The 27,999-nt window shown below is 46.7% G+C and overlaps 1 protein-coding gene across 9 annotated transcripts in view; it reads right to left on the bottom strand.

Annotated features, from left to right (window-relative positions):
* The window catches only part of KCNMA1 (potassium calcium-activated channel subfamily M alpha 1), a 674,818-nt gene that overhangs the window by 109,814 nt on the left and 537,005 nt on the right, over positions 1–27,999 (bottom strand). For 6 of the 9 annotated variants that reach the window (XM_023755062.1, XM_006090208.3, XM_006090185.3 and 3 more), the window contains exons 17-18: positions 18,966–19,052; positions 12,714–12,790 (exon numbers count right to left, since the gene is read on the bottom strand). In XM_023755062.1, coding sequence (XP_023610830.1) covers positions 12,714–12,790; positions 18,966–19,052 — 164 coding nt within the window. Of the gene's footprint in view, positions 1–2,326; positions 2,501–9,045; positions 9,055–12,713; positions 12,791–18,965; positions 19,053–27,999 lie in introns of all 9 variants that reach the window. The other 3 variants (XM_006090207.3, XM_023755065.1, XM_006090192.3) reach the window with 2 other exon arrangements.

Genomic DNA, 27,999 nt, shown 5'->3' with positions numbered 1-27,999 from the left:
CTGTCAGTACCAGTTAAGGCTTCCACATGCAGCCCGAAGCCCCCTGATTTCCACGGTGGGGCTGATTTCAGAGGGGCAGGAAGGACCACAAGCTCACTCACAGGATGTTTCTGAGAGCATGGGGCAATCCCACCCCAAGCTTTCTTCTCCTGGCCTCCATCAACACTTAAAGATTAAATTGCAGAGCCGAGAAATCCCTCCAATTATGGCTTCTCCTGGAAAAATGGAAATTACACACACTGGGTAGGATGGGCCTCACCCAGGTTTTGCTGTGACTGGAATGGGTGACCCTGGCCAAGACATGACCACAAAGCCCTAGTTCAGAGCCCGAGTGGCTCCTTCCTTTCCTCCACTGAACCTCTGGCCAAGGTCTGAGAGCCCAGCAATTATCCGGAAACAGCAATTATGCCTTCGGCCAAAGGGGAGCCCGGTGGCTGCCGGTTACATTCTCCACGGTCAGTCAAAGCGATGTGGCCAACTGGTGCCACCGCAGCTCACCCCGCTGCTCCTCCTCCCCAGCTCCCGTCTCTGAAGCTGGCATCTCGCCACACTGAACAGGCACACGCATTCTTTGTGTGGCTGTGACCTAGTACACCTTGGTAGTGTCACAGGACGAGAGAGAACTCTTACCATGAGAATAAGGGGTAAGAATTCATACTGTGGCTTCTGTAAGAAACATGTTAAAGGGGGCCTTCTTTCTAACAAGTTCCTTTTTAGCCACGTCAAGACAAGACTTAGACAGTCCCAAATCCCGCTCAAGGCAGCCTCCATTAGCTATCACTTTTACAAATGAGTCTTGTCCCTTGGCATTGTTCGGTGGAGGCAGTGAATCACCAGTTTGAGAGGATGATTCTCGGTCCTAGATCTAACGTTTCCAGATGATGCTAAGACAGCTCAATGCACTGATCACGCCTCAGACCTGAACTGCAGGTACGGACACCAGCACCTGGCCTGGGGCACTTCTCCACTGCACCCGGTGCCGTTAGGACGCTCTCAGCCCTCGGGGCCTCTGGGCCACCGTCACCCAGGCACGCAGGGCTGGGATCACCTTCTATGTTGGCACAGGTGAGCGGGGCAAGTTTTCTATGGGGGTAAATGCTCAAGAGCAGAGGGCTCTTCTCCATCCTTGCTGCCAGTGTGAGTGAACCCAGCTGGTGGAAGTTTAATCCCACCAGCTTTGCACACTTAGGGGAGACCCTGGATGGCAATAGGTCACCGATAAATGTGTTGGTTGCTTTTATGAGGAAGGGATGAAGCGCAAAAGGACTGTCTTCTGCCCCCCATGCTACCAAACATGTGAAGATAAGGTTGCAGCTACATTTATGGCATCCAGGTCCTCATGCGGAACCACAGCCTCTCCTGCCCTCAGAGGAGCACCCCCTTGTCAGCGTCACTCTGTACAAGCGGGAGCTTTCAGGGACATCGCCTAGGAATCATGTCACAAAGTGCCAGCAAAGCCCGGGCTGGGGACGGAGATGAGGGCCGTCTCAGAAACCTGGCACAGCCCAGCTCCATCAGCTGCGGGCCCTTTAACAGCCCTGAGCGTGCAGGCAACCAAGAAGGCTGACCCCAAGGGCACATGCGACACACTCCAGGAACTCACGGAGGTTCGCTGCTTACGGTTTTGGTTACTGGGAATCACAATTGCTACAAGATACCTTCAACAGGGGGCGACATTTTTGGAAAAATGAAAGATAAATTTGGAACGCTGCTTTGAATTAGTCATCGTTTTGAGGGGGGCTCCAGACTCCACCAGCTTATCTAGGTGGGAGAACACTTTTTTTCAGAGCATAAGACACAATCTGGTACTGGGGGAATGAGATACAGATTAGGGGGACACAGTCAAAAAATCCTTCTGCATCGAAACCCTGCTGTATTTTGGCAACTATCTAAACTCATTAAAGAGAATTTACAGCTAGAGCTGGCTTGTTCTCGCTATACCATTTTCCTTCCTCCCCTTCGACCCAATCCAATGGCTAAGCTTTCCCCAAATAGTAAGATACGCATTTCCACACATCTCTGCATTAATATCGAATTTGATTTGCTGTCACCTTAATTTCCATCTATATTTATTTAAAGGGGAGAAGGAGACTGTCACCAGACTGTAACATCACAGTCCCACACGCTATTCCAAGAAGCATGCGTTAGCAGACGGCAAGGGAGGCACATACACAGGCAACTGGGGCGACAAATCACCACAGACGAGGTCACACGGGGAAGCAGACATCAGCTGGACTGACTGACAGAAGCACAGGGCACGACACAAGACGGGGATGGTACCACGGACAGCACAGACACCGAACTGCGTGTGTCGGGTGAAACTTACAGGCACGGATACTGGTGGAGCAATCATTAACAGAGACAGAAGAAAGTGGGAAGGCTCGCTCAAGGGTGTCCACGTTACCACGCACACGGCCTGACATGCATGAGCAGTCACGCTCAGAACGTCCGCAATCAAAACAACATGCCCGTCTCATTCTCTTGTAGATGGACATCTTGGCTATAACCGCATGGTGGATGAGAGGAGAGGAAGAGCGGTAGTTAATGGCAAGGCCACACAGCAGGGCGGCTGGCAGGGAGCTGAAGGGATTGAACACAGGTCTTAGTTCACATTAACAGTCTTGACCCAGAAAAAAAATGCACAGTGACTGTTGGCAACAGTTTGGTGGTACAAGGAAAAGAAAGCAGCGAAAATATAAATTGCCTTCATAATCCCCCAAGGCTGTGGTGTGTGATTTTTCTCCCCTCGGTGAAGCGGGTGACTGCAGGAAAAGGGCAAGGCTGATTACAATCGGCGTCTTGGATGAGAGGAAGAGCACATTATAGACAGCAAAGATGTAACCGACATTTTTCCCCCGGCACAATTAATACAGGAGGACAAAATATACACACGGCCAATCAATGAACTGCTGACAGGGTACAATAAATGGCTTTTGCAAGATGCAAAACTAGCTAATATGTAGGCTTCCTCATTTCCATCCATTCCTGGGCATTAGGCAGAGCCTGGGACAGGCTTTCATCAAATTAGATGTGAAACGATTACGTGTTAATATAGAATCCGAGGATGCTTCTGCCGAACTTCCCCAGAGTGGGCTGACGTGATGCCTACAGGAATTTAAATTTACTCTTGACAGAACAAATATCCAAATCTGTCCACATAAGAAATGCAGCTACTCAAGGCTAACGCTGCGTGGTTGACATTAAAGGCAGTTCAAAAATAAAAATCACCCAGAGCACAGGAGAGGCTGGTCTATTGGGATGTGTTTAGCTACTCATGGGCGTATTTTCCGCTCAAAGCTGGGAGGATCTGAAAATCCGATCGCCTTTTCTCTCCTCACCCACCCCAAATTCAGAAAGCAATCGGGCTGTTGGTTAATCATAATTTTTCTTATGCAAAAAATCATGGCCAAAATAGATTAAAAATTATGAAACATGAAATAAAAAAAGAGCTCCCACGTAAGAGATTGAGACTCGCCCAGCACTGAGAGTGCTTCTAAAGCTAGTATTGTTGGTTCCGCTGCCTGGGGACTCTACTCAAGCGCTAGCCTACAAAAAGCTTGCTGGAGCTCACGGCAGTGGCTCTCAATGTGCTTCACCTTTACCCCAGGCCAGTTTACCGGTAAGTACAACGAGAGAAGCTTCTGTACCTCCGTGTGAAGCTACAACAGACAAAAAAGTTTGCTCACCACGGAGCCTGAACTGGCCGGCTTCCCTCCCCGGTCGGGGGGAGAAGAATTCTTATTTATCCCAAGCATCAGGGCCAAAGAGTAACCGGAACTAAAGGGAGGTGCCATTCCCTGCGTCCACACCTTCCATTGGGAAAGTCGTATTTCCCCCCTTTCTTTTTCTTTGTGGAGAATGGTTGCACCCTTCCTTTAAAATATGGCTTGTGGTTTTGCCCTCTTTGAATGTTAACAGTCACCAGGAAGAGGGGTTTAAATCTCTCAAATGGGTCAAGTCCTGTTCTAAGACCTTTATGACTTGCCATCCAGTATATTTGTCAAGCAGGGGGAACGTTATGATTGTGAGCAACAGGCACTGGGGGAGATGAATGAGAGATCTCTCCAGCAGCAACTCCATTCCTGTGAACGCGGCTCACACCGAAGTGACGTGTGCTTCTAGCATCCTGGCTAGTCAGTTGCTCAGATCATCATCAAGCAGCCCCAGCCCTGTTCACTGTGTGGTCTACATCATTCCTGGGCTTGGCTTTTAGGGGGGGGGGCGGATTCTACTATAGCATTTGAATCAGAAGTATTTAGCAAGTATGGCGTGAATGCCCAGACACCCCCAAGCAACAGTTACCGAAATCAAGAGAGGAGAAAAGTCTTCAGCGGAAGACAGGAAAAAAAGTTATTTTAAATGCATCCAGATCCGGTGTACAACTTGGAGACCCCTCGCTTGTTTTTTCTTTCCTGGTTCTCTTACTGGAAATATTGATTTGTTATTTACACAGAAGAGGGAAACGAAGATGATTTTTTGTTTCGCTGTAGATAAATTGTTTTGAAAAAAATTTTAATCAAATGCTGTAGCAGAAGAGAAGCCCATCAAACTCTGAAATGCTATGCTTCTCATTAGCAACAGTCCCTGGTTTTCATTTTCATCCTGCCATTTTGGGTTCATATTCAATAATAGAATCTGACACATTTATAGGGAAGGAAAGTTCTTATATATATATACCATCTTGAAGGACAAGAGGAGGGAGGGTGGGGGTGGGATGGTTTTGAAACGGTTTTGTCAGAGGTATGCCCGTCATAATGGGTGATTTAAACCTCCTACTTGATAAGGGTTCAGGAGGAGACAGCTTAAACCAGCGCCTCTCAGGGACTGTTTGCAACTGTTTCTGCTGGCTCCTCTGGAGACCATGCATTGTTCTAAGATCTCATATTGTTAGCATGCAGGAACAAGCTGAAACTGGTCATCAAGCAGCAGAAAACCATTTGCTATAAGAAGATTAAACGTTAATTATAAGCAGTCACATTCCAAAGCAGCAAATGCATAAAAAGGAAAACATGCTATTACTCGTCATTGCTTCCCAGTCATCGCTTTCACACTCACTCCAAATACAAAATAGAAATCTCAGGAGACAAACAAGCACCACACACACACGTACAAAAAATAAAATAAATAAATCAGCAAGAATGATCAATGAGAGGCTCAAAGACAAGACAGAAACAGTTAAAAAAGATAGAGCCCCCGACGCTGACAAGCCTTTGCCAGTGACAATGTCTAGACCCAGGGGCCCCGCCTGCAAGGGTGGCCCTTTTGTTCTGCTCTGGAAGACCCGTCTGCGCGGACCCCCTGTCAGGTGTCTTCACCTATGCACTTCCAGGTCCACTTTCTTAAAAGGTGAGGCCCATCTGGTGGAGCCGTCCGCAGGCTCGCAGGGTGTCCCAGTGGCAGAGCCTTCCTCTGGAACCTTCTAGGCTCCTGAACAAGCTCTTGAATTAAAAACAGATGAGGGTATGGCTCCCTGGTGGTAGCTGTTCCAGGAGATGTGGACACTGTAAAATAAAATTACATCAAAATTAAGTCATGGATCTCCTAATTTGAAAAATACTACCCCTCGTCACCCTCAACTACTACCCCTCATCACCCTCAACTATCTCCTCTCTCTCTGTCTCTCTCTCTCTGGCTTCCCAATCCTTTGGTTTTATTTTAGAGAATTGTGGATTTTCAGAATCACTGGTATTTTATTTCCATTTCTCTGGGAATGTTTCCTTTTCTAGAGCTGATGCAGGTTCTAAGGTTAATTTCAGATAACAGAGTGCCATTTAAAATTCCCAAGGTTAGGTTTCAAAGAGCAACTTTGAAAGTTTCCGTATTTATTTAAAACAGAAGTAAATTTCATATCTACTCCCTGGCCACGAAAAGTGCCCTCTCTCCTTTGGTGTTTGCTTATTTTCTTTATTATGTAGTCACCCAATGCTCTTTCCTAAATCCCAGTCCTCAAAAGAAGGAGTTTTCCCCAGGATTTCAATGGTAATACAAAGTAGAGCTCTGAGGACATCTAGTGGACATGTGTGGAAGGGCAGCCAGTTAACATTCTCCCCGAACTAGCTGGCCCTTCTCTGCAAGGGAGCAGAAAGAGGACCCTGCAGGCCTCTAAGAACCGAAATGTGAGCAGTGGCATTTTAATTCAGCAGCTTCTCCCAAGAGATGTTCAGGAGGCAGCAGGGTCAAAGGGCTGAGAGGGGCTAGGAGATGGTCCTAGAGTGGTCAAAAGTGGCACATTGCCCCCCTGCAGCCATGGGCCCACTGCAGCCCCGGGTGGCTGGGTCTCCTCCAAGCCCCGAGGCAGCTTCCTGAGACAGGGGAGAGACAAGAGCGCATCTGGTGGGTGTGTAACACTGCAGCTTCTTGTCGTTCCATCTTAGGGCTCTGGGAACTTTATGCTCAATGAACCACCCCCGTAGGCCAGCTGAGCTGTGGGAGAGCAGAAATATCAGCCCCTTGGGACCTGCTTTTCTCCTTGGCCCACATCAGAAGGTTCTTGTTCTTGGGCTGGAGCCACAGGTTCAGAGAGGTTACGTGGTTGCCAAGAAATAGGCCCCGGGTCTCACCTCCCTCCTAAGAACTCTGTCCGCATGGTTTTGTGGTTGGAGAGGAAAAAGCTTTTATGTGCTTTCCTCCACCACAAGGAAGTGAATAGTCTTCCAATATTTCCATTATGACTTCCTCATGCTATTTATAGAGACAACATAGAAGTATGTCCCTAATGGACACCATCAAAGGTTTACTCCCTCCTCGGGAATAAAACTGGAAGATTTCTCTGACGTACTCTCGGCCAGCTTTTCCTGTATCCTCAAAGGTCGTGATCCTGAGGAAGGACGCCTGTGGAGACGTGGCTGCTGTAGACGGGCTTTAGTTACTGCTCTTTCCTTGCATCAAACTGACAATGAGCTGTCAAGCCCGGGTTCTCTGCTTGCTCGCCCTTCCCAGCCAAGCCTGGCATAGAAGAGGGACATGGAAGCCATCCTGTTCTCAACACCATCTGCCTCCTGCATCCGCAACCAAATTGTCAGCCAATTTCCAATTGCACATCCTTAATTTCCAGGGTGGGCTGGAAGGGGCAGGAGAAGCAGTGCTGGGCTGAGAGGCTCCGATGGAGTTTTCCAATTCTTGGGGGCGGGTGGGGGGGTAGTTTAGGTTTTAAATGGAGCAATTCAGGGGGAAACTGTGGCAGGAAAAAACAAAGCTGCCATTCAATTCATAGACACTTGTCAGATCACAACCTCATGTTTAAAATCAATCCAATGCAGGAAGGATTACTTCCAAGCCTCCACCCTGGAGCTGCTCCTCATATGCTCGTAGCAACTAAAATTACAGGGGAAAACATCGAAGAAGAAGTTCACTGAGGTGTAAGGCTGAGGCATTTGCTTGACGTGACACTGGGAATCAGAGGGCATTCTTTCAAGTCCTATAAATGAGCAAAATTCCTCCTATTAGCTTCTGGAGGGAGAAGAAAGGTCTTTCAGGTGGTTTTTCCCCAAAACGAAAGAGAGGGAAGGAAAAGCTGGTTAATGTCAGCAGTTCAGAGCCCTCCGAGCTGGTCGATCCGGCCCTCTCAACACCACATTGTGGCGGGAGAAGGCAGAGGAATTTGGCACTAGAGTTGTTTGTTGATTGACATCAAGACTCCCCGCGGATTTTGAAGGATCACTTTCTGTCAGCTCTCTGCGGATATAAAAATGGCCCTCAAGCCACCCTCGGAGGCGTTCTGCAGGTACTCGGAGGCGTTCTGCAGGTCTGGCAGAATTGGGCATGGGACTGAGGAAGCTCACTGCTCGCTTTCGTTTGTACCCTGAGCATTCTACACCTTCAGAGTCTGAAGATGAGCCCAAACCAGACGGTCAACCTGCTCTTGCTGCAAAGGAGTCGGAGAGGACCAGGTGCTGAGCCGTCTTCTCCACATCCCAGGGCCGCTGGCCTGAACGGGCTGCAGGCTGCCCCTCGTCTTCAGTGGTCTCACGGACACAAGGGAAACCCCACGCTCATTTCTGGTGCCACCGAGAGCAGCATTGCTCTAAGCCACATGGAGACGCTGGCCTTGAAAGGCGCGAGGGGCCCTACTCCTTCAGTGAGTTAGGGGGCTCAGGGCCTCACATCCACGGGCTCAGACTTCTGCATAGCTCATGGGTGAAACGGAGCATTCTCCTTGAGCCACCTTTTCTGCCTTCAACAAGTAGATGCCTGCTAAACCAGTAAACATCTCCCAAGATGCCTGACTAACACCCACAGAGGAACTGGGGATGTCCTAGTGGGTCCTGATTAAAGGAGGAACTTGAGTTTAAAACAGGGAACTTCATAGATTGTCAGAAATAATTACCACTGCGGAAATACTTGTCTCCATTAAGGCCGTTTAGATACTTACAAAGCTGGTGTGTCCAATTAACTCTCTAGTCCACATTTTCTCATATAGAGAGGCACATATATTGTAATAAATACATCACTCTCTCTATAAAGTAGCTCCACACTTATATATAAAAATGTACATTTTTACATATAAAGTACTGGTACATATACTTTTTTACATACAAAGTATATATGTACACATATCACAACACAGGAATAAGTATATATGTAGTATATGTGTTTGCTTCAGGATAAGAATTTGAGCTCCAGAGTCGAGGAGACCAAGTGTAATTTATCAAAGGCAAGCGTGACCATGATCCCCAATCGATGAGGTGTCTGGAGCTACAGTGGTAATTACCTCGGCCTACTCAGTGTCCCCTCAAGGTCCTGAGACAGGCCTTCACGAGACACACTGTTGTCGAGGTCTTATTTTCAAATAGAAAAATAAGACAGTCCAGAGGCTGGCTAGAAGCTTGGGGTGGGGGGCGGACAGAGGGGGTCCTGCTCTCAGGTTCTCCAGCTCCAGGCTGCTCTGCAGACTGTTGGGTGAGGGAGTTGGGGCATGGTTCACTGCTACATGCAACATAAATACCACAAGGAATAAAGAGACTGAAACTGTACAGAAAATAAGAGTCTCTTCTAGAGAAAGACAGGGGACTGGACTCCGGGCTGCTGGGAACCCGTGTTACTCACAATAGATCACTACCAGTGTGCGGTTAAAATAGAGTAGGGGCCGTATTCCAAGGCAGCAAAGAGAAAAATAAATCAAAAATATGTCAATGATTAGAAGTTCAAGAAAATTCCTTCAAACACATCAATTTAGACATGACTTGTCCCCGAGGAGTCTACCCTTTGGCCAACTTTTAGAGGCTGGGGGAGAAAATATCAATCATTAGACCAGGTTCGTTATACAGAAAAAAGAAAATGGGTAAATGGATTCTGAGAGCTTGCTCCTTGGCCAGACACCGAATGTGGCCCTCTTCCTTGATGGAGAGCTATGAAGAAATGGAAAGAAATGCAAGAATTAAACTGTACTCCCACAGAATTGCCAGGCATGGAATGGCCACACTCGGTATTTCTCCGGAGTGTATGACATGAAACGTTCAACGTTATTGAACAAAAGTGAACGGGGGGATGGAGGTGGGGAGGACAGGGAAGAGCCGGGTTGGGAGAGGAGGGTTGGGAAGCTGTGAATGAGGACCAGTGACTGTCACCAGCTCTGCCCTTGTGGAGATGTATCACTCAGGGTGGATTATTAACACCTGGCCTAACAGATTCGGACAAACGACTCTGTGGGTTGGCTGCCCTCTCCAACTTAGGGCATCGGGCGATGTGCATTCAATTCATTATTAACAATTCCAGCTCCTTCTAAGGAAAGTTTCTTTGCAACCAAAACCTAGCTCCCCCCATTTCCTGACCTGCCAGGTATGCCTCATGTTTAATAGCTCATTTATTCTAACTACCATTTACACCTACACACCTGCCTCCTGCCCTCTGGGGCACAGGCTGCTGTGGCCTTTTAATTGGGAAGAACAATATTTGGGAAATTCTGATTGTTATCAAACATGAACCTCACAGCTGAAGGCTGCCGTGAGAGGAGGAGCCCACGTGGGGAGGAGGGTGCAGAGCGAAGGGGGTGAGACCCCGGACGCACTGGCTTGGCGTTGGAGAGGCAGTCCTTCCGTGGCAATCTGTGCTGTGCATGATGGGAGCTCACAGGCCCCTCTAGCTGAGCCAATGTGAATGGAAATGAAGAGAATAAAATTGTTTCAAACAATTATGTGCCTCTCCGTCCAGGATGATATTAAAGGCCGCTGCTGTTTACTTGCCTAGAACCAAGATGGGAAAATGTCCTAGAGGCCAAATCCTCATTTTTAAGGACTTAAAATTCTTCTGCTGGGTCCCACTACAGCCCCTCTGAGGAAGAGCTCAGCGGGAGTCCAACCGCTTTCTCTCATCCCTCTGTTCCACTCCTGCCCCTGACTCTGCTCTCTGTCCAGTCACCAGGGAGATTGACAGGAACTGATGATGTCATTTCCTTGCTTAAAAACGGCTCTATTTATTGTAGGACTAAAGCCCAGTTTTCTTACCATGGCACCTGCCTTCCTCTCTGATCTCATCTCGCACCCTTCTCTCCAATCCTACCAGCTCCCCTGCCTGTCTTCCTTCCCTCAGACACTGCAAACTGACTTCTACTTCTGGCCTTTGTCCCCCTATTCTGCCTCCCTGGACTGGGCCTCAGGGTCAGGGCCACCTCCCAAGGGAGGTCTTCCAGATCTTTCTAGCTGAAGCAACATCTCTGCAGGGTTCCTCACACCCTCAGGTGGTCTCCAATCTCTTCATAGCCCCTGTCTCTACCTGAATGGATTTCATTGTTTCTATGACTACTGTTCTATGATCATTCACTAGAGTGAAGGATTGGGGGCGGGAAGGGGGGCCGGGGCTCTATCTTGTTCATCACTCCATCCCTAGCATCAAGAATAGCGCCTTGCACAAACAAGGTACTCAAACTCTATGAGTGAGGAATCAACAGTGCGTTTCACTGATGCCCCATGGACCAGGTTCTCTGTGAATGATTGACCTCAAGGCTTTCCTGCATCTCCCATCTCACGCCACCACGAGACTCTCTTACCAAGGGGTTCAGCCTCCTGCACTTGTTACTGTCTTACTTCCCCCTCCGATGGAGTGTTGCTCCTCATGGAAATGATCTGGGAGAGGCCTGGTCAGCTGGGCTGTGCTTTGAGCTCACAGCCAGTGTGGCAGGGCTGGGGTGGACCCCCTGCTGAAAGGGCCTTTTGATTCATGGACTGGGTTTGTTCTGTGTCCTAGCGCCCTTACACACTCTTCCCGATTGGTTGTCAGAACAGAAGAATTCTCAGGCCCCAAGAAGTCAGAGGCTCTTGTTCTGAGATTTCCATAAATACTCATCTTAGTGGGTATCAGAGTTGAGAGGAGGGGGCTCTGTGTGTTAAGTCAATGAAGAAGGGGGAGCAAACCGTGGGCCCAGCTGCCCCAGACTCGGGAAGCAGCTGGAGCAGATTTCTACAGACACCACTCCACACTGAGAGTACCCGGGGATCGGCCCGAGGCTGAGTGCCTCTCCGAGCCCTAGCAGAGGCACCGACCTCTCCTGGTTTGGCATTTACTGTTCCCCCTCCCCCAGGGGTGCAGTAATAAACCCTGTGTCCGCCAGTTGGTATATCCCAGGAATGGGGGTCTCTGCTTGGTTCCTGCTCTGAAAAAGTGTTTTATGGGACGATCCTTTGTAACTGCACTCCTACTCAGCAGACCCACGGTCACCCACTTCGCTTGTCTCCTAACCAAAAGGTCGCACACAGCACTGAGAGAGGCCTCGGGCAGGCCCGAACCTGTCTGCTGGGTCTATGTCACTCTCAGCAACCTCATCCTGTCAGTGACCTCGAAGCCTTAATTTTTCCTTTTTGTAAAACGGGATTAATAACACCCCCTGCCTATTATGCAGGGTTATGGTGAGGATCAAAGCAAATAATGATCCTAGGGCCTTTGAAAAGACTGCACATAGGAAGGCAGGCGTCATCATCACCGTTTTCTCTGGGGTTGTGAGAGATCGCTATTAGGCAAGGCAACGTGATCACCATCAACGGCACGGCCTTCTCCAGGCAAAGCCCGCTCCAAGCCCGCTGTCACGACCCACATCCCTGACTTCCTCTCAAGAGGCCCCATTGGCAGGCTGCTTCAGAAGGGGTTTGGGGTGGGCTGTGCCAGAAGCCACCGGGCCCAGTCTCGTTGACCCCGAAGAGCACTGGTGTCTGACCTTGGTCCCTGGTTCAATGACAAAATCCACTGGCCATGGCCAAGGTCTTTCCTTGGGCCAATCTGAAGGTACTGCTGTTGGAAGCTCTGGCCTTTGGTACCGAAACCTGCAGCCATCCAATGGGAAGAGTCAGCCCCATTGGGGAGACCGAGTCCTCACCTCGGTTTCCCTCTCTGCCCTAGTCCAGCCGTCTGTACCCTGGGCATTCCCAGACCCACTGGGAATCACGGTGCAGAAATGCCCTCCTCCACGGCCTTAGCTGCCCTCCTCTCCGTACACCATACTCACTGTGCTCGCCCGGACACCACCGAGGCGTCCTGTTAGAGACGGAGTGAGACAGGGCACTAGGTCTACGCCTAGGTGTTGGCGGTGGTGAACTTTCAACCTCTGCTCTACTAAAGCGAGGACAGGTATTTATTTCATGTCTCTTTAAACTGCTGGGTGAAACATAAACATGTTCAAGAAAGCTCTTGATGTTTAGTGTTTCTTTAACAGGAATAGGAGAAGGGAAATGAATTCGGGAAAAGGAAGGAGAGAGGGAGGGATGGGGGAAAGAAACGCTACTTACGCCGTTTGCAGCCGCATTTTTTTATTCTTTTGGGATCTGTGATGTCATCATGACAGGCCTTGCAGTAAAAAAATGCCCTGGAGAAAGAGAATGGAAAAACTGACATGTTTCATAATCCGCCCCAATGAAATGAGCACCACATTTCCTCCTCCGTGGTGCCAAATTAATGAAACACGCCGGCCCCCACTGCCTTTCATCTTTTCAAAGGTTTAGACGTTTACAGACGGAAATGTTTGCTGCAAGACCATTTATTTCAAACACAGGTCTCTGTGATTTGAGTTAGTGCTTCTTTTAATAAACTTTCATTTGAAAAGGAACTGGGGGAAAGGTTGCTGATGTGACCGTGAGTCGGCTCGCCCGTCTTTCATTTCGGAGCGCAGCCTTCGGGGCTGCTCCTCAGAACCCGGGGCGAGCAGCCCTGGGCCTCGGTGGGGAAGTGAAGTCCATCTCGGAAATCCTCCGCCTGGTGAACTGTACATTAAAGGGGCACAAGGATGACGTTCCTCAGTCAAATACAAATGTCCGCCTTGTCACTCGGACAGCGGCCTTTCATTTCAGGAGATGAGAAAGGGACAATCAAAAGCGATGGATCGAGGGGCTCCTGTCCATTTCCTTCCGGGATCTCCTCACCCATATTTACTGCAAAGTTGGCTGGACCAACTCCCGTAGTCTCCAGCCTGGAGATCATATAATAAATGAAGGCTTTCTTCTCACTGTGGAGCCCAGCTCAGCTGACCACTGGAATGGGGTGGGCGGAGGGCAGCATAGGGTTGGGGTGAGTAGAAGGAGGCCCAGAGAAAGCAATAAGTCAATGGGAATGTCACCTCATCTGACTTAAGTGTCAATATGTGATGATAAAGTGCACCAGCCATGTTCAAGTTAATTGGATGAGGCAGAATAAAGCCAGGCCCTATTTAAATGCTCCGGGTCTAGAAAAACAGCCCCGGCCGAAGGCCTGTGTCCTCTCAGTACTGGGAGGTGCTAAAAGTCATTGGAACAACTTCACAACCTTCTGAGCCCAGGGACTAACAAAACCCCTGGCCCAGCACCTTCCCCACTCCCACCAGGAAGGTGCATGCCAGGGGGAAACATGGCCGTTCCTTGACCCGGGCTATAAAGAAATAAACACAGTTCTTGACTACCTTATGCCCAGGTTCCTTTTCATGTTTTTCGCAGGACTGGCATATTTGGAAACCACTGCTAAGACTTTTGATCTGGAAGAGATCTCAGATCTTGCAGCCCAAATCCCTGGGTCTCCGTGTCCTCATTGATAAATGGAGGAGGTGTCATAACTGCCTAAAGTCATCCTGTACTGCTACCTGGCCAGCCCAAGCCTTCTAGATTCAAGCCCCGTGCTCCTTCCACCCTAATAGCTCATCCATTATTTCCTTAAATGCCAGATTTCTTCTATTTTACAAAAAAAAAAAAAGGAAACTGATTGTTTGCCCTCAGTGGTTAAAAACCCAATCAATGATGACCTGCTTCAAAAGGGGAAGTGTAGGACAGGGGGAAGCAATTGTGCTTCCACGTCCTTTGCCCATTTTCTCCCCCCATTTGATGTTCCTACTCATCTTAATAATGATAGTTAACATTTATAGAGCGCAGACTTTAGGCCAGGTGCTGTTCTAAGCATTTAATAAGCATTAATGCATTTTATCCTCAAGCAATCCTTTGAAGGAGGTGTGATTATTATCTCTGTTTTACAGACAAGAAAACTGAAGAACAGAGAAGTTAAGCCACCTGCCCAAGGTCACACAGCTGAGTGGCAGAACCAGGATTCAAATCCACACAGTCTATTCCCAGTGTCCAAGGTCTTAAACACATCTCTACTAAAGAGATAATGAGGTGATGATGAGCCTGAATAGACCTTTGAAAAGATAAAGCACAACTAGTTCATGAATGAATCAAAGCTAGATTCTGAAAGTAAAATCCCCACAGGGGCCAGACAGGTAAAGTTAGTGAGTGAAATGGGGTGAGGGTGTGGGTCTGTGGTGACCTAGAGCCACATCCCCCAACTGGAGAGAGCAGGGTATGTAAGTTCCAGCTGATTTTTGCCAAGTGGCACTTCCTTGCAAGTACCCTTGTTTTCCCCATCCATCTCTGCCTCTCTCATGCTCACCTGGCACAGCCCCCACCTTACTGCACACCTGCACTGAGCAGCTGATTGTTGCTGGGGAAACAACCTTGCTGACTGATCTCACTTTAAATCCCTGGGCGTGGATTCCAGGAGCCTTTGTACACCCCTCAGGATCTATGCCCTATCTCCTCCTCCCACCTCAACCCTCTCTGCTCTCCTCTCTGCGTCCTCCCCCGCTCACCTACCCCTTCCTCTAGTAGCCTTAGCTGGGGGCCTTGCCACTGACATCACCAAGACCAGATCTGCATCCTGCAAGGCTGGTGTTTAGGGTCCCCTTGCCCTCTGGTTTCTCATTTTGCTTGTCTAATGGGGGAGCCAGCAGGAGACTGAAGGGTGAGAAGAGTCATTCCCCTCGCTACCAGCTTATAAAATGGTAGTAGCACCATCTCCCTACAGAAGAACACAGCTCCTGCGAGGCAGCCTTTCCTACAGCACACCCTCTGCTCGTCCTAACAGCCCTCCTTCCCCTTGACTAGGGTTGGGAGTGGCTCCCCACTGCTACTAACTCTGGGTACTTTGCCATCCCTTGTGGGTTTTCCTTAACTCTGCCCACAGCTTTATACATTCCCCCTTTTCCACTTAAGTGTGTCATCTGTTTCTTGCCAGGACCCTCACTGATACAGCATCTAAATTTACATCTCCAGTCCTCTTTACCCAGCACTCAGAATCTTAGATGCAACTGCCCTTATGACATCTCCATATACCCTACTTCACACGGCCCAATTAGGATTCTTCGATTCCTTCCACCTCCAGCTTGCTCCTCCTCTCATTTTCCCATCATCGACCCAATTGTGGAAAGCTGGACTCTAGGCTCCATTCTTTGCACTTCTTGTTTCCTCACTTCTATGTCCAGTTCATGAGTAAGTCCTATGAAGTTTCCAAAACATATCCTGAGCTGGTCTTACTTCTCACCACCTCCACTCACCAGTCTAGCCCAGGCCATCACCTCTCACCTAATCTACCCCGTAGTCTCTGAGTCTCCTGGCCTCCCCTCCTGCTCCACTGCATCTGACTCTCGCAGAGCATGTGCAAAGGCCTTTTAGTATATAACTCAGACTGCATCACTGCCAGCAAAAACCCTCCCATGACTCCATTTGATAACAAATTCAACCTAGCCCTACCGTTCTTTCTAACTTCACCTCGCCACTCTACACCCCAGACACCCTCTTTTTCCTTCAGTTCCCTGAACACAACAAACTTATTTCCATCATGTCTCCTCTTCCCTTCAGATCTCTGCATGATGGATTCTTCCCCATCACCCCAATCTCTGCTCTATCGTCACTCGCTCTCAGCCACCTCCACTTACACTCAGTCTAAATCAGTGACCGGCTGCATGAATGCTTTGCACCATGAATAAACACAGCTGTACTTCTCCCTCCCTGGGGGGAGCCCATGAGAGCAGGGACTTCTTTCCCTCATTTCCCTGGCACCTAGTGCAGTGTCCCGGGAAGTGAGTGACCTATGGATGAATGCTGCCCAGTAATGCTGGATCTGCATGTTTTTCAGGAGACACCAATAATAGGGATTTTTATATAAGATTAGGACTTTTTCAGCTTGGAAACTTTTTTTAAAAAATTGTGGCTTGCCCTGGAGACAGTTTGGCTCACTGGATAGAGCGTCGGCCTGGGGACTGAAGAGTCCCAGGTTCGATTCCGGTCAAGGGCATGTACCTTGGTTGCAGGCAACATCTCCGGTGGGGGGTGTGCAGGAGGCAGCTGATCAATGCTTCTCTCTCATCGATGTTTCTAACTCTCTATCCCTCTCCCTTCCTCTCTGTAAAAAATCAATAAAATATATTTTTTTAAAAATTGTGGCTCAAATCATGTCTATAAGCCAAACTGAGCCAATGAGGCACCATTCTGTGACTCCCACATTAAATACTATGGGAAGGTTACTTAAAAAGCAAAATGCTTAGTGGCCAGGAGTAAAGGACAAGGGCCCAAATGCTTCTCCCAGAGTGACCTCGTTAAAACTGGAATCAGATGGTTTCATCTTCTTTTTTCCCCCCTAAAATAATACTACATCCGAAAGGTTAAGCCAGAATCCGTTAACTTCTTTTGTTGCTGTTTGGCAGCAGAGGGTGCAAACTCAATAGGAGAACGTCATAATCTACTTTTCCATTTGCACAAAACCTGTTTAGTTCCATTCAGATCTCCAGTGCCCGTCTGTGGCTTTCTGCAGTCTTCATCTATTTGCAGTCCCCTAACTGACAGTTTCTGCTCTGACACATCACGCAGCGCGGGACTTACAGGCCGGTGCAGCTGATTGTGTCAGCATGTATTTGTGAAGACCATAAAGCACTGAAATGAGACACACTGCGCTCCCCAATAGGGGAGGCGATTTGTTTTTTTGGACGGCCTGGTATTTGTGACATTCATTAGTGAGAGATGCAACAGGAAATAGGATTACACAAATGGGAGCCTCGTGTTCTACTTGCTGTGCTCCCCAGCCCCCTGCCCAGAGATGCCGCTTCCAGCGTTGTATCTCCGTCTGGCCGTGAGCACAACCTTCTCTTCCAGAGGAGGAAAAGGGTGTCCAGTCCCATTCCCCCGCCCAACGTTCCTCTCAGGTGGACCCAGCTCTCGGGGTACTCCTAAGACAGTGGGGAGCCTGAATCGGATAAAGAGGTTTTCCTCACCCACACCTCAGTAATGGGAATTTTGCAGAAGTAAATTTAAGCCATTGGATAGCTCGCTTTAAATATTTGTTGTTGTTTTTGCTTTTCCACCGCATTTTCCCCCCTGAAAGCTGTTATGACTGGTGGCTAGTTTGCAAGAGCGCATGATGAGTAAGCATCAGCTGTCAAACATCATAGTTCTGTGCTCAGCGTGTCAGGCTCAGTCTTGGCAAAAATTAAGAATGTAAGACTTCCTAGTTTTAAATCTTGGCTTTAAACTAGCAGTGTGGCTTGGGCAAGTTAGTTAACCAACCCGTCCCTCAGTTTCCTCATATGTAAAATAGGAACAGTAATGCTGTCTCTTAAGGTTGTTGAAAGTAGGAAATGAGTTCATCAATGCCTGGTGCCTGGTACTCAGAACAGGGCTGCCACATATTAAACTCAATAGGTCTACTAAATGCATGCATTCACCAGTCACTGAGTGTCAACAAATGTACAAGGCTGGGGGTTGGGGTGTGGCTTAGCGCACATAGGAACATGGGCTGACGTGTGTTAAAACTGCTGCAGAAAGTCATACCATGTGACAACAGAACCAATTACACCACGCGAGGTGGTGTAATCATGTGCTAATCATTCGCCGAACATTGTTTAGGAGTTTCGACTCTTGGATTTAAATAAGTAGACTATAGTTGTCAATATGTAATATTTACTTATGTCGACAAAATTACTACAGTGTTTTTCTCCAATATATGGCTTATTCGCTAAAATTTGTTAAAAAATAACAATATAATCTGTTAATTAAATTATAAACTACTGTAGATTAAAAGCATTTTAAAATTAGTAGGGTGTTAACTTTCACATATGACATACGGACCAGAAATTCTGTTCACTAAACCCAAAGTCCATTAAATCGAGGTCCGAAAAATCGGGGGTTTACTGTACCAATAAAGGTGTCATAAACCATCGAGGCCAACGAAATCCTGGCTATCCCTGACAACTTCAGCCACTTACCTAGAAGGCCACAAATAGAAATATGGCCAGTTTAGTATTTCATCTGAAATTAATCCAAACCTTTTGAGATTCCATTTGGCACTTAAAGTAAAAACTGATAATTCTCAAGTAAAGAGCAGTGGCGAGGAGTCAGCTGTCCTATGCTATGTTGTTCTGGGCCATCAAGCATCAGGGGGCCTGCAACAATCAATTGAGCTCTCTGGAACTCTGGTTCCTTCCTTAGGAAATGAAGGAGGAGCTAAGCAGGCCCTCCCAGCTCTGAAATGTTATTCTAATTCAAAGATGTGGAACTGGTTATGTGAAGAGGAGCCCATGGAAACATTTGAAAGCACAATCCCTTCTTCCTAAGATTTGTTAGGAAGATGACCAGAGGCCTGTTAGGATGTTCTGGGGTTCAGGCCCTGTACATATGGAAGCATGGCCACCTCAGGGGGTGAAGATGTCTACGCCAGAATGGAAAGGAAGACAGGCGAAAATAAACTCTTACCTTTTAACTTCTTTGGCATCACTTGCGATGAAAAATCCTAAAGTACCTTCTTGGATCTTAAGATGGTTTCCAGGATTAATTAATATACTGCTCAGTGAACAAAAACAAACAAAGAAGACACATCTGTCAGGTCATGTTCTGTGCAAAACCTTGAAGGCTACACGGTATTGTTAATTGTATAGGGGGCCCACTAGTCTAATGCTGTCCCCAACGATTTCGTCTGGAGCTTGAGGTCCACTGTCCCACACACTTAACTGGATAACGCCATCATAAAGCTTGGCTGTTCAAGTCCTAGGTTGGCATACTCCCAGTTGCAGAAATCAAAGCAAATCTAGGTTTCAGGGCCAGGTTTTTATAATGGGGTTGCCATCACGGGCTTCTGATTTGAAGCAAAATTCCCAATAATGTACCCCTTAGAAAATGCTGTTGATGGTCAACACTGAGTGTTATTAGTCTAATAAAGCTATTGCCTCACCGATTTTCAGTTAGATGACAGAGCATTAATGGGACCCCTATATGCATACAGAAACAGACATGTATACACACCACATACCACTGCAGGGAATGGTACAAGACACCCATACCAATGCAGAAGCAAGCAGAACATCTGCATGACATGATAAGGACATGGAAGTAGATTCCATGTGCGGTCTGTGTGGAAGGAACTGGGCCCACCAGAACAGTGAAAAAGAAAAATGCGAGCAATCAGAAATACTTAATGATTCCAGCCTGCCGTTTACAAAATGGTAAGAGAGTCTCTGAATAAGGTGCATGTCTAGCACATCCTGATTGGGGCAAACTGTAATTAGAAAACAAATGCAAATTACCACAAAAAGACTTCCCCTGCAGGGAAGTATGAACCTAAATATACACTGTCCGATTTCAAAGCGGTATAAATAGATTAGCTGACCAAGTTGTGTTTGGACTGACAGAAGAGATAAATGTATCCTAATCTAATAAATGGATGAAACAAACAAATTTAATTTTCTGCAGATCAAAAGCAGAATCCAGGAACGCCATACACAGAGACTGAGATGAGACTCTGGGCTCAATGGATATGGAATGTAGGGGCTCTAAATTCAGCAACAGATACAACGGAGGGAGTCTGATCTGAAAATCAGGTGTTCCATGTAATAGATGTTTGGAATCAGGCTAAAGGAAGTCCTAAACTGCCTAAAACAATCAAAATGGAGGGTGGGAATTAACATGTAATCCTTTTCTGCTGGTAAAATCATTGCAGAAAAGTGCTGTGAGCAACAGGGTGATGTGCCTGTAGCAATACAGGAAGGACCCAGGTGAACTTTTGTTCTGTTGGGAGAACGGAGTAGATGGTTATTGCAAAATAATGGTTTGTGGTCACAAGAACATCCCCTATTACCCATAACAAGGCCTGACAGAAGGAAACCAATCCCGTGTCACTGCTCTTATTAACACTAAATAATAGCAAGAGTCCACGAAGACCTGACTGTTCTTCCCTGGAACCCCAGACAACAGTGAGGCAGCAGCGGGCCACACAGGGCAGTGCTGGAGAGGCCCCTCCCAATCACTCTCCACCAACTCTTCACGGTTGTCGCACACCCTCTGACTTTTCATGATCGTGAGGAGAAAGGACCCCAGCTGATACAGGCTAGCCAGATTCCCGGTTAAATGCAACGTTTTAGACAGGCAGCATTCCGGACTTGGCATACTTTCTTAACCCCATTCCTGATAGGCAGTTCTTCTATGCCCTGGCTCTGCAACCAGAAATTGGGTCCAAACTCCAGCATGGCCATTCAGTAGCTGTCTGACTTTGGGCAAGTTACAGGACATCTCGAGGACTCAATTTCCTCACCCACAAGATGGGTGTGATGATCATCATAGTCTCCAGTGACAATGCACAGAAGGCTCTATGTCTACTGGTTATTGTTCCTTTTATTATGTATTCTTGAGGGGGGAAAAAGCCAAAAGGATATTCCATTCTCAATAGAATCATCAGCTTTTCCTTAGTTGGCCTCATGACATGGAACACATCCTGCCCATGACTTGGTGAAGTTACAGGGTGAAGCACTAACTGTACACTTTAGAATAATGGACAAGGATATAATGAAAAATTCCACGTACTTCTGGACTCTAAAGGAGCTACTTCCTCAAAATTGGAAAATTCTACCTATTGACATGTATTCATTTAAGAGTGTTAAAAAGCTTCCCTGGTGAAAACAAACCCTATCATGATTTCAGCAACATAATTCAAAAGAGGAAATTTGAGAGGCATCAATGTCTTGGTGACATATATGCACAACACAGCCTCACACAGAACCTGCTTCCCCTTTTTTACATCACACGCTTCAGAAATTGCACTCCAATGGTCAACCCCACTATGCCATGGCGGTGATAGCAAGGTTCCTGCCAACGAAAAGTCTCTTTTCATTGCCTCTGTTCTCTAACAACTGGCCTACAGTAAGAATATGGGATTGTCACTCCACAGACGGCAGGTTGAGATCATTTATTTCAGCCTTCCGCTGGCCCTGATCAAGTTTGAGGGTGTGGAGGAAAGATTCAGATCTCAGTGTTGCTGCTGCTGGTGGTTGAGTACTCAAGTGCACGTGTCAGGCCAATGGCCTCAGATCCCGGCCTTGAGCATGTGGATGGCGCTAAGCCTCACTCTCCTCATCTGCAAAATGGGATGCAGAATCACTAGCTTATAGTGTTGCTAAGAAAATTAAAGCACATACTACGCGCCGAGTGACTGTTACACAGGAAATCCTTAATACACAGTCACGGTTAATAGTAGCAAGGTGATTACAGCACCTGAGAAGCAGATCATCTCTCACAGCCTCACAGCTCCCCATTTTGTCTTTGGTGCTAAGAAACCACCTATGGGCACTGAAAGACCTTTTCACTGACCATAGTATCTGAGAGACTTAATTCCTGTACAGTAGCTGTAGATGGGCTAATTCGGACTGGCTTTTGTCTACACAGTAGAGTAGCTCTCTGTACCTTAAACTTTGTGGCTGATTGTATAAGACTCTGGAAGGGCCTCCAAGGACATCACTGACCAGGTGACTTCAGAATGTCCTCTTGTTCTCTTCTGGTCAGGGCTGGAGGCTTGCAATCATTTCTACATGGTGCATGAGGCTGGAAGAATGAGCCCAGCTCTTGAAGGAAAGACATCTAGATACATAAAGAGGCTCTCTGGGCTGGATTGCATGCATGTTTAAGCGTTTGGTAGAGAAGCACGCTAGCCTGACCCAGGGACCACTGTATACACTAGTCCCTGTGTAAGGGCACAGAGTTTCAAAAACTCTGAGGAAGTATATTACTCTTTTTGATATTTCAGACATTAAGTCTTTTATACACATTCCAAATCTAGAAAGTTTGAAGTACCGATCCTCGTCTTCTTGAAAATATAAAAAGCTAAGCATCTGAAACAGAAGTAACTCTTTTTTGTTCCTGCAAAGTGCCTACTATCCTTAGGATGTGTTGTTCGCCTCCTAAAGGGAATATGTAAATCTTTCCAAAGATCGTTGATGTCTTAAAATAGCCAATGTTAAGTTTGTGTGTCCTGATGATGGCCAAAAGTCTCCCTCCCTGGGCATCACTTTAAATCAGTCTCTGGCTCCAAATCTGTCTAATTCATTTGCTTATCAAACAGAGATAAACTTCGAGATATGTCATGTGAAGAATCAAGAAAATCTCTAAGAAAAAACTCCCTCTATCAATTAGCAGAATTCCAATAGGGACATATTCTTGGCGGGATGGACTTGCCCTCAATTCCAAGGACCCTATAAATTATCCTCTTCCTTCTATGCTTTGTTAATTTCCACTGAAAAGATTCAGTGATAGATGGAGGCCAAGGGTTGGTGTGGTCCCTTCCCCAAGGATTCTTATGCTTTTTCTTTTGCTCTCAGACTAGTTTTGAATCTAGACTTATTCTTCAGCTCCTCGCTCACTATATGGAATAAATAGATATCTTTTGTAGGGAACTCATAGGTGCATAAAGGAGTGAAAAGCAAGATCATATTTTATTTACTTTTATAAATTAGTTTCTCATAGCAGCCAGCTTAGAGCCCTGCATGGAATAGGCACTTTTCAACTCTTTGTGGAATGAGTGAAAAACCTAAGTCATTGGTGTTAGTTCTAAAAGTGTCGCTTTCCCTCTCTACTAAGGAGAAAAGGAGTCACAGTTGATCTTTCAAAGGCCCACCTGCAGTTCCTACCAGTCAGGCCTATGGGAGGAACGATCACACTTCTTCTAGGGGGGTGGCAAGTGAGCTAACAATATCCCAGAGACATTAAGCATAAATATGTAGATATACAAATATATAAACACCTAGGCACCCGGGGAGTTGAAGCAATTGATTTCAATATTGAAAACACCACTCACTTAGATCTGAAATATGTTCTTAAATGTAAGACACATTCTCCTGAAACTGGCTAGCAGGGCTCAGTCCACTGGGAAACATCACTTGCTGGGTGCCCTCGGGAGGGGAGGGAGTGCCAAGTCTCAAGCTGCAGTGCATTTCACTGTGTATCTCTTGCTGAACTTGGGTTAGGGTGAAGATTTAGGGCTTAATAGGGCAAAATGATGTCTTCCCTTTCTCCACCATTTATGGATAACAACTAGGAAACAACTCATTATTTCTCCTCCAATTATCATGAACTTTACTTGTTTGCTGATTTGAGAGACAACCCATTATTAGTAATTCAACTGAAAGAGATATTTTTAAAGGAAACTCTTTCCATTACGGATAAATATGACAGGTGTAAATCTCTTTCCTCCCCACTCAATTTCTGGTAGGTGTAATGTACCATTCCCTGAGCAATTACAAAAATATCACGTTCATGAGAGCATACTTTGTATTTGGTAACACTGCAATTATATCTGAGTCTAGAAAGCTAATGGGACTTCATTACCTAGAACAAGAGAATAAGAACCATGTAGGACTTCCGTTCATGCCGGGCCCGGAGGGATCATGCCCCTGAAAGTGGCCTCTTTGACCACACAAGGTCATGTGCGATTGCTGTTGGGTGGGACTTTGTTTGAACCAACTGGTTCCCATCTCAGGGAGTACAGCTGCCTGGCAGTTTAGGGGCTGTGATAGGGCACAGCCTCCAGAAACCCCAAATCTCAACTCTTGCTGCCTTTCTGGGACTTTTCATTTCTCTGGGTGTTAAAATATATGCTGTCGGAGTCCCACACAACTAGACACACACACATTCCACAGTGTGGGTTCCATGCTCAGCACACTGGAGCTCAGGGCACTGACACAGAGACAGCATCATAAAGATTGCTCCCAGTTGGCCAGACTCAAGTGACCTCCACTGTGGTCCACCAATGACATGTTTATCCTGATTCCATCCCAACAATTTTAGAAATGGCATTTTCAAATAGATTTTGCATGTAAGGAAAATAGTGGCCGAATGAGAGGGAGAAGAAATAGTTCATTTGGCAAGGACAATGCTGGATATTTGGTCTGGGAACAACCCAAGTCGCTTTCTGGTACACTTTAGGCCAAGTCATGCCTACATCACAACATGCCTTCACCACATGATAAAAGGACTCCAAGGCCAAAGCCAACAGCACAGGTGCAACCACTGTGGCCCTTTGGCGATGCAAAGTGTTGCAGTAACTTCTCGCAGTTGGATCATGTCAATAATACCGAACTGACAGGAAGCCACTTCTATTTTCACACATCTACTCACAAAACCACAAAGAACCTGACTTCGGAAAGAGTTACACACACACACACACACACACACACACACACACACTACAAAACAAACATGTGACAGTGATTACAACCACAGAGAAAAACAACTCTTTAGAAGGTGAATAAGTAGGCATCTCAACAGTATGTTTTCAACAACACGCCCTTAGATAGAGAACACATTGAAGAAGCTGCACTGGAAATATTCACCCAAAAAGGTAAAAAACAAAAAAAGCTATCGATGAGGATTCGGTAATGCTTCATGCAACATATAACAGCAGCAAAACAGGTGAGGTCACACGGTGAACGTTGCGATACTTCATATTAAGAAATATGCCCAAATACACTAAGAAAAACAGAAGTCCCTGAGTTCATCTCAATAGACAGTACTCATCGGAGTACTGCCCAAGAAACACATATGCAAAATCTGATCATCTAAATAAGTTTAAGGAAAAAGAAGTAAGTATAAGGGCTTGGTCTCTGTTTTGTGGATAAAAGGACACGAATTCTGCTCTACCAATTAGGAAGTGGACACAGGGAGGCAGGGGTCACTGGGAATGTGGATGTGGGATGCAGACAAATGGAACCAGAGTCTGGTGGACACCACGACACATCAGGACAGGACAGAAACAGACATCGAGGGCTGGAGAGAAGCGTCCTCCTTTTCAACTTGAATAGCATTTGTTCCCATCATTGGTGCCATGACTGAAAACAGAATTGTGTTTTTGGGGTTTTTGGTTTTTTTTTAAGGTTTCCTGCAAAGAAGTTAGTGCGTCATCCAAAAGAATCAACAAGTCAAACAAGAAAAGCAATGTGCTACTTTCAATTTTTATGTCCCCTAGTTGGACAGGGGTTTATATATAAATATACATATATAGTTATATATAAATATATATCTATATATACTGACAAGGGGATGAGATTATATACACATATACACATATATATAATCTCTATCTTCCTGAATTCTTGACAAATAGTTAGTCCTGCGGTTAGAAGTGAAGATAGAGGGTGGAGGTTGGGAGGAAAGTTAACGAAGAGTGCATACCGCTTTCGGCTTCTGCAAAACGACAAGAAAAGAATTTAAAATCAAACAATTTGATAATAAACTGACACCAGAAGGAAAAGAAGGAATAAAACCTTTGTTTCAAATTATTTGAAGGGTACATGTGAAAACAAGGTTTTTCAGCAAAGCATGAGAACAGTATCATGGGGTGGAAGGACAAGGTCATTCAGGACAGGCTGGGGCACTGGGGTGGGACAGCGGAGCAGGGCTCTCAGGATTTTAACACCTGGTCACTTCAAAAGTGTGAGAGGAAAGAAAATGGGAAATGTTTTAATGCAGGGGAAAAAAATCAAAGTTATTATCTCAGGAAGGGTCAAGCACCGGATTCTTGGAGACATGGGTACTGTGTTTGATAAGCCCTGTGTTTTCTCACAGGCATGGTCCACATTCCTTCAAACACACCTTTTTCCACAAGAACCAATGAGCTTCACACTGAGACCAAGCCACATCTGAGGATTAAAGCTGGCAACGGCACACAGAAAGCCAAAACAAAGCCAGACATGTTCTTTTCTCCCTTTTCTTAAAAAAAAAAATCTAAAAACCTCTATCTGTAAATGTGGCTTTGTTGAAAACATCTCTGATTGGTGAATTAACTGGAGGGTCCATCAAAGGAAAGATTGTGTCTTCGGGGAAAGCTCTGATTTCTTTTTCTTAGAGTGGGGGCAGGGCATTCCATGGGACCATTAGCAGCCTGTTTCTCTCCCTCCTTGGGACCAAAGAGTGGCAGGTGGAAGAGGACTGGTCAAGGTTCAGAGTACAGTCTCTTGCTAGGAAATGCTTCCAGAATGCTCGAGAAAGGCTATTCAGCATCACCCACATCAGGACACTTTGTTGAAAGATGCACAAATAAGAAAGAGAGAACACTGAATTGTACAAAGAATTACTGAGTTGGCAACACAAAGAATATCATTTGCAACCCTCCCTCCCCCCCGCCAGGTACAGGTGAGCATTGGCAACAACATGGACAAGCAGCAGTCCCAGGAACATCCATGTCATCAGTTGAACAGCAAATAGCCAGGACTCTCAGTGGTTTTTTGCAAATAATATTCTTCACTTGCCAACAGGAAAAATATGTGTCTACGTACATATGTGCTAACTGCCATAGCCATGTTCTACACGTGGCTACCAAATCTACCGCTTTTTCTTCCTTTGGGTTGATTTGGATTTTCATAATAGCTGCACGTTTGATCAGATTGACGCGGAGCAATCTGATCTGGGGTTGAGGTAACAGAGAACATTGGATTGACTTGCTTACAATCCAGCGTTTTTTGTCATGGAGACACAGACTGAAGGTTTGGAGGTCTGGCGTTATCGGGTCACTCATCCAAATAATGGAAACGCCTTAAACGATCATAGCAAGGAACCTTCTAGCCTGGCCCTGCACTCTGCGCATTCATTCGGGTGTGTGTCCGAGGCTGTCTGCTCTACAGGAAGACGTACTGACTACAACTAGGAACAAGCCAGGATGTCATTTCAGAGGACAAAAGCCTGACCATGTCTCAATGAGTTACTTTTCTCCCAAAATGATTGGTAAAAATGGGGGAGACGGGTGGCAGAAATCATCTCTATTTTATCTGTAATGCATACAGTGCTCCATCCACAGAATTCCTTGTTAATGGGATGCCTCCTTCTTCCAGGGTGAACTCATCTATTGATGGGGGTGTTATCTGTTTCAGCCAGACCCAGTCCCTCATCAGTCTCATTTGCACGTAATTACGTGCAAAATAAATAAATAAAGAGGGCTCCTGCCTCTGCGCCTTGCTCCTCCGGCTAATTTACATGAAGCTGATATCCTGCCACCTGGATTTCGGTTGCACCGGGAGAAGCACATATGGTCCACAATAGGCTGCTTGTAATTCGGCTATCAAGAGAGCTCGGATCTCCCATCACGGCCCTGCCCCCTGCCTGCTGGCAATGAGGTCGGCGTCCACCTTTGTGCTTTGTGCTCCCAACAGTAAAAGGGGGTAAGAGGACAGTGCCTGACCCCACTTTTATGCAGAGAGCTGAAAGGGAAAGCTGGCACCATCGGAGGGAGGGCTGGGTCTCCTCCCTTTCCCTGGAGGAACACTCAAGGCCCAGGGGCCTCCCAATGCCGGGCGGGTCTGGGATAGAGACGCCAGTGCCTGGTGGAACATGCCTGGAAAGGTGTCTTCGGGTCTGAGAGGTGTTGCTTCAGGGTCCCAAGCAAGTAATAATCCCCAAGACAGAGAAGTGGACCGAACATTCCCAGGATGCATGCTCACCGTCATCAAAGTGAGCTGGCCGCAGAGTCGCAGCAAAC

This window comes from Myotis lucifugus, unplaced genomic scaffold (assembly GCF_000147115.1).
Source record: "Myotis lucifugus unplaced genomic scaffold, Myoluc2.0 scaffold_69, whole genome shotgun sequence".
Taxonomy (NCBI): Eukaryota; Metazoa; Chordata; class Mammalia; order Chiroptera; family Vespertilionidae; genus Myotis; species Myotis lucifugus.
This window is presented reverse-complemented; position numbering and strand designations above follow the sequence as displayed.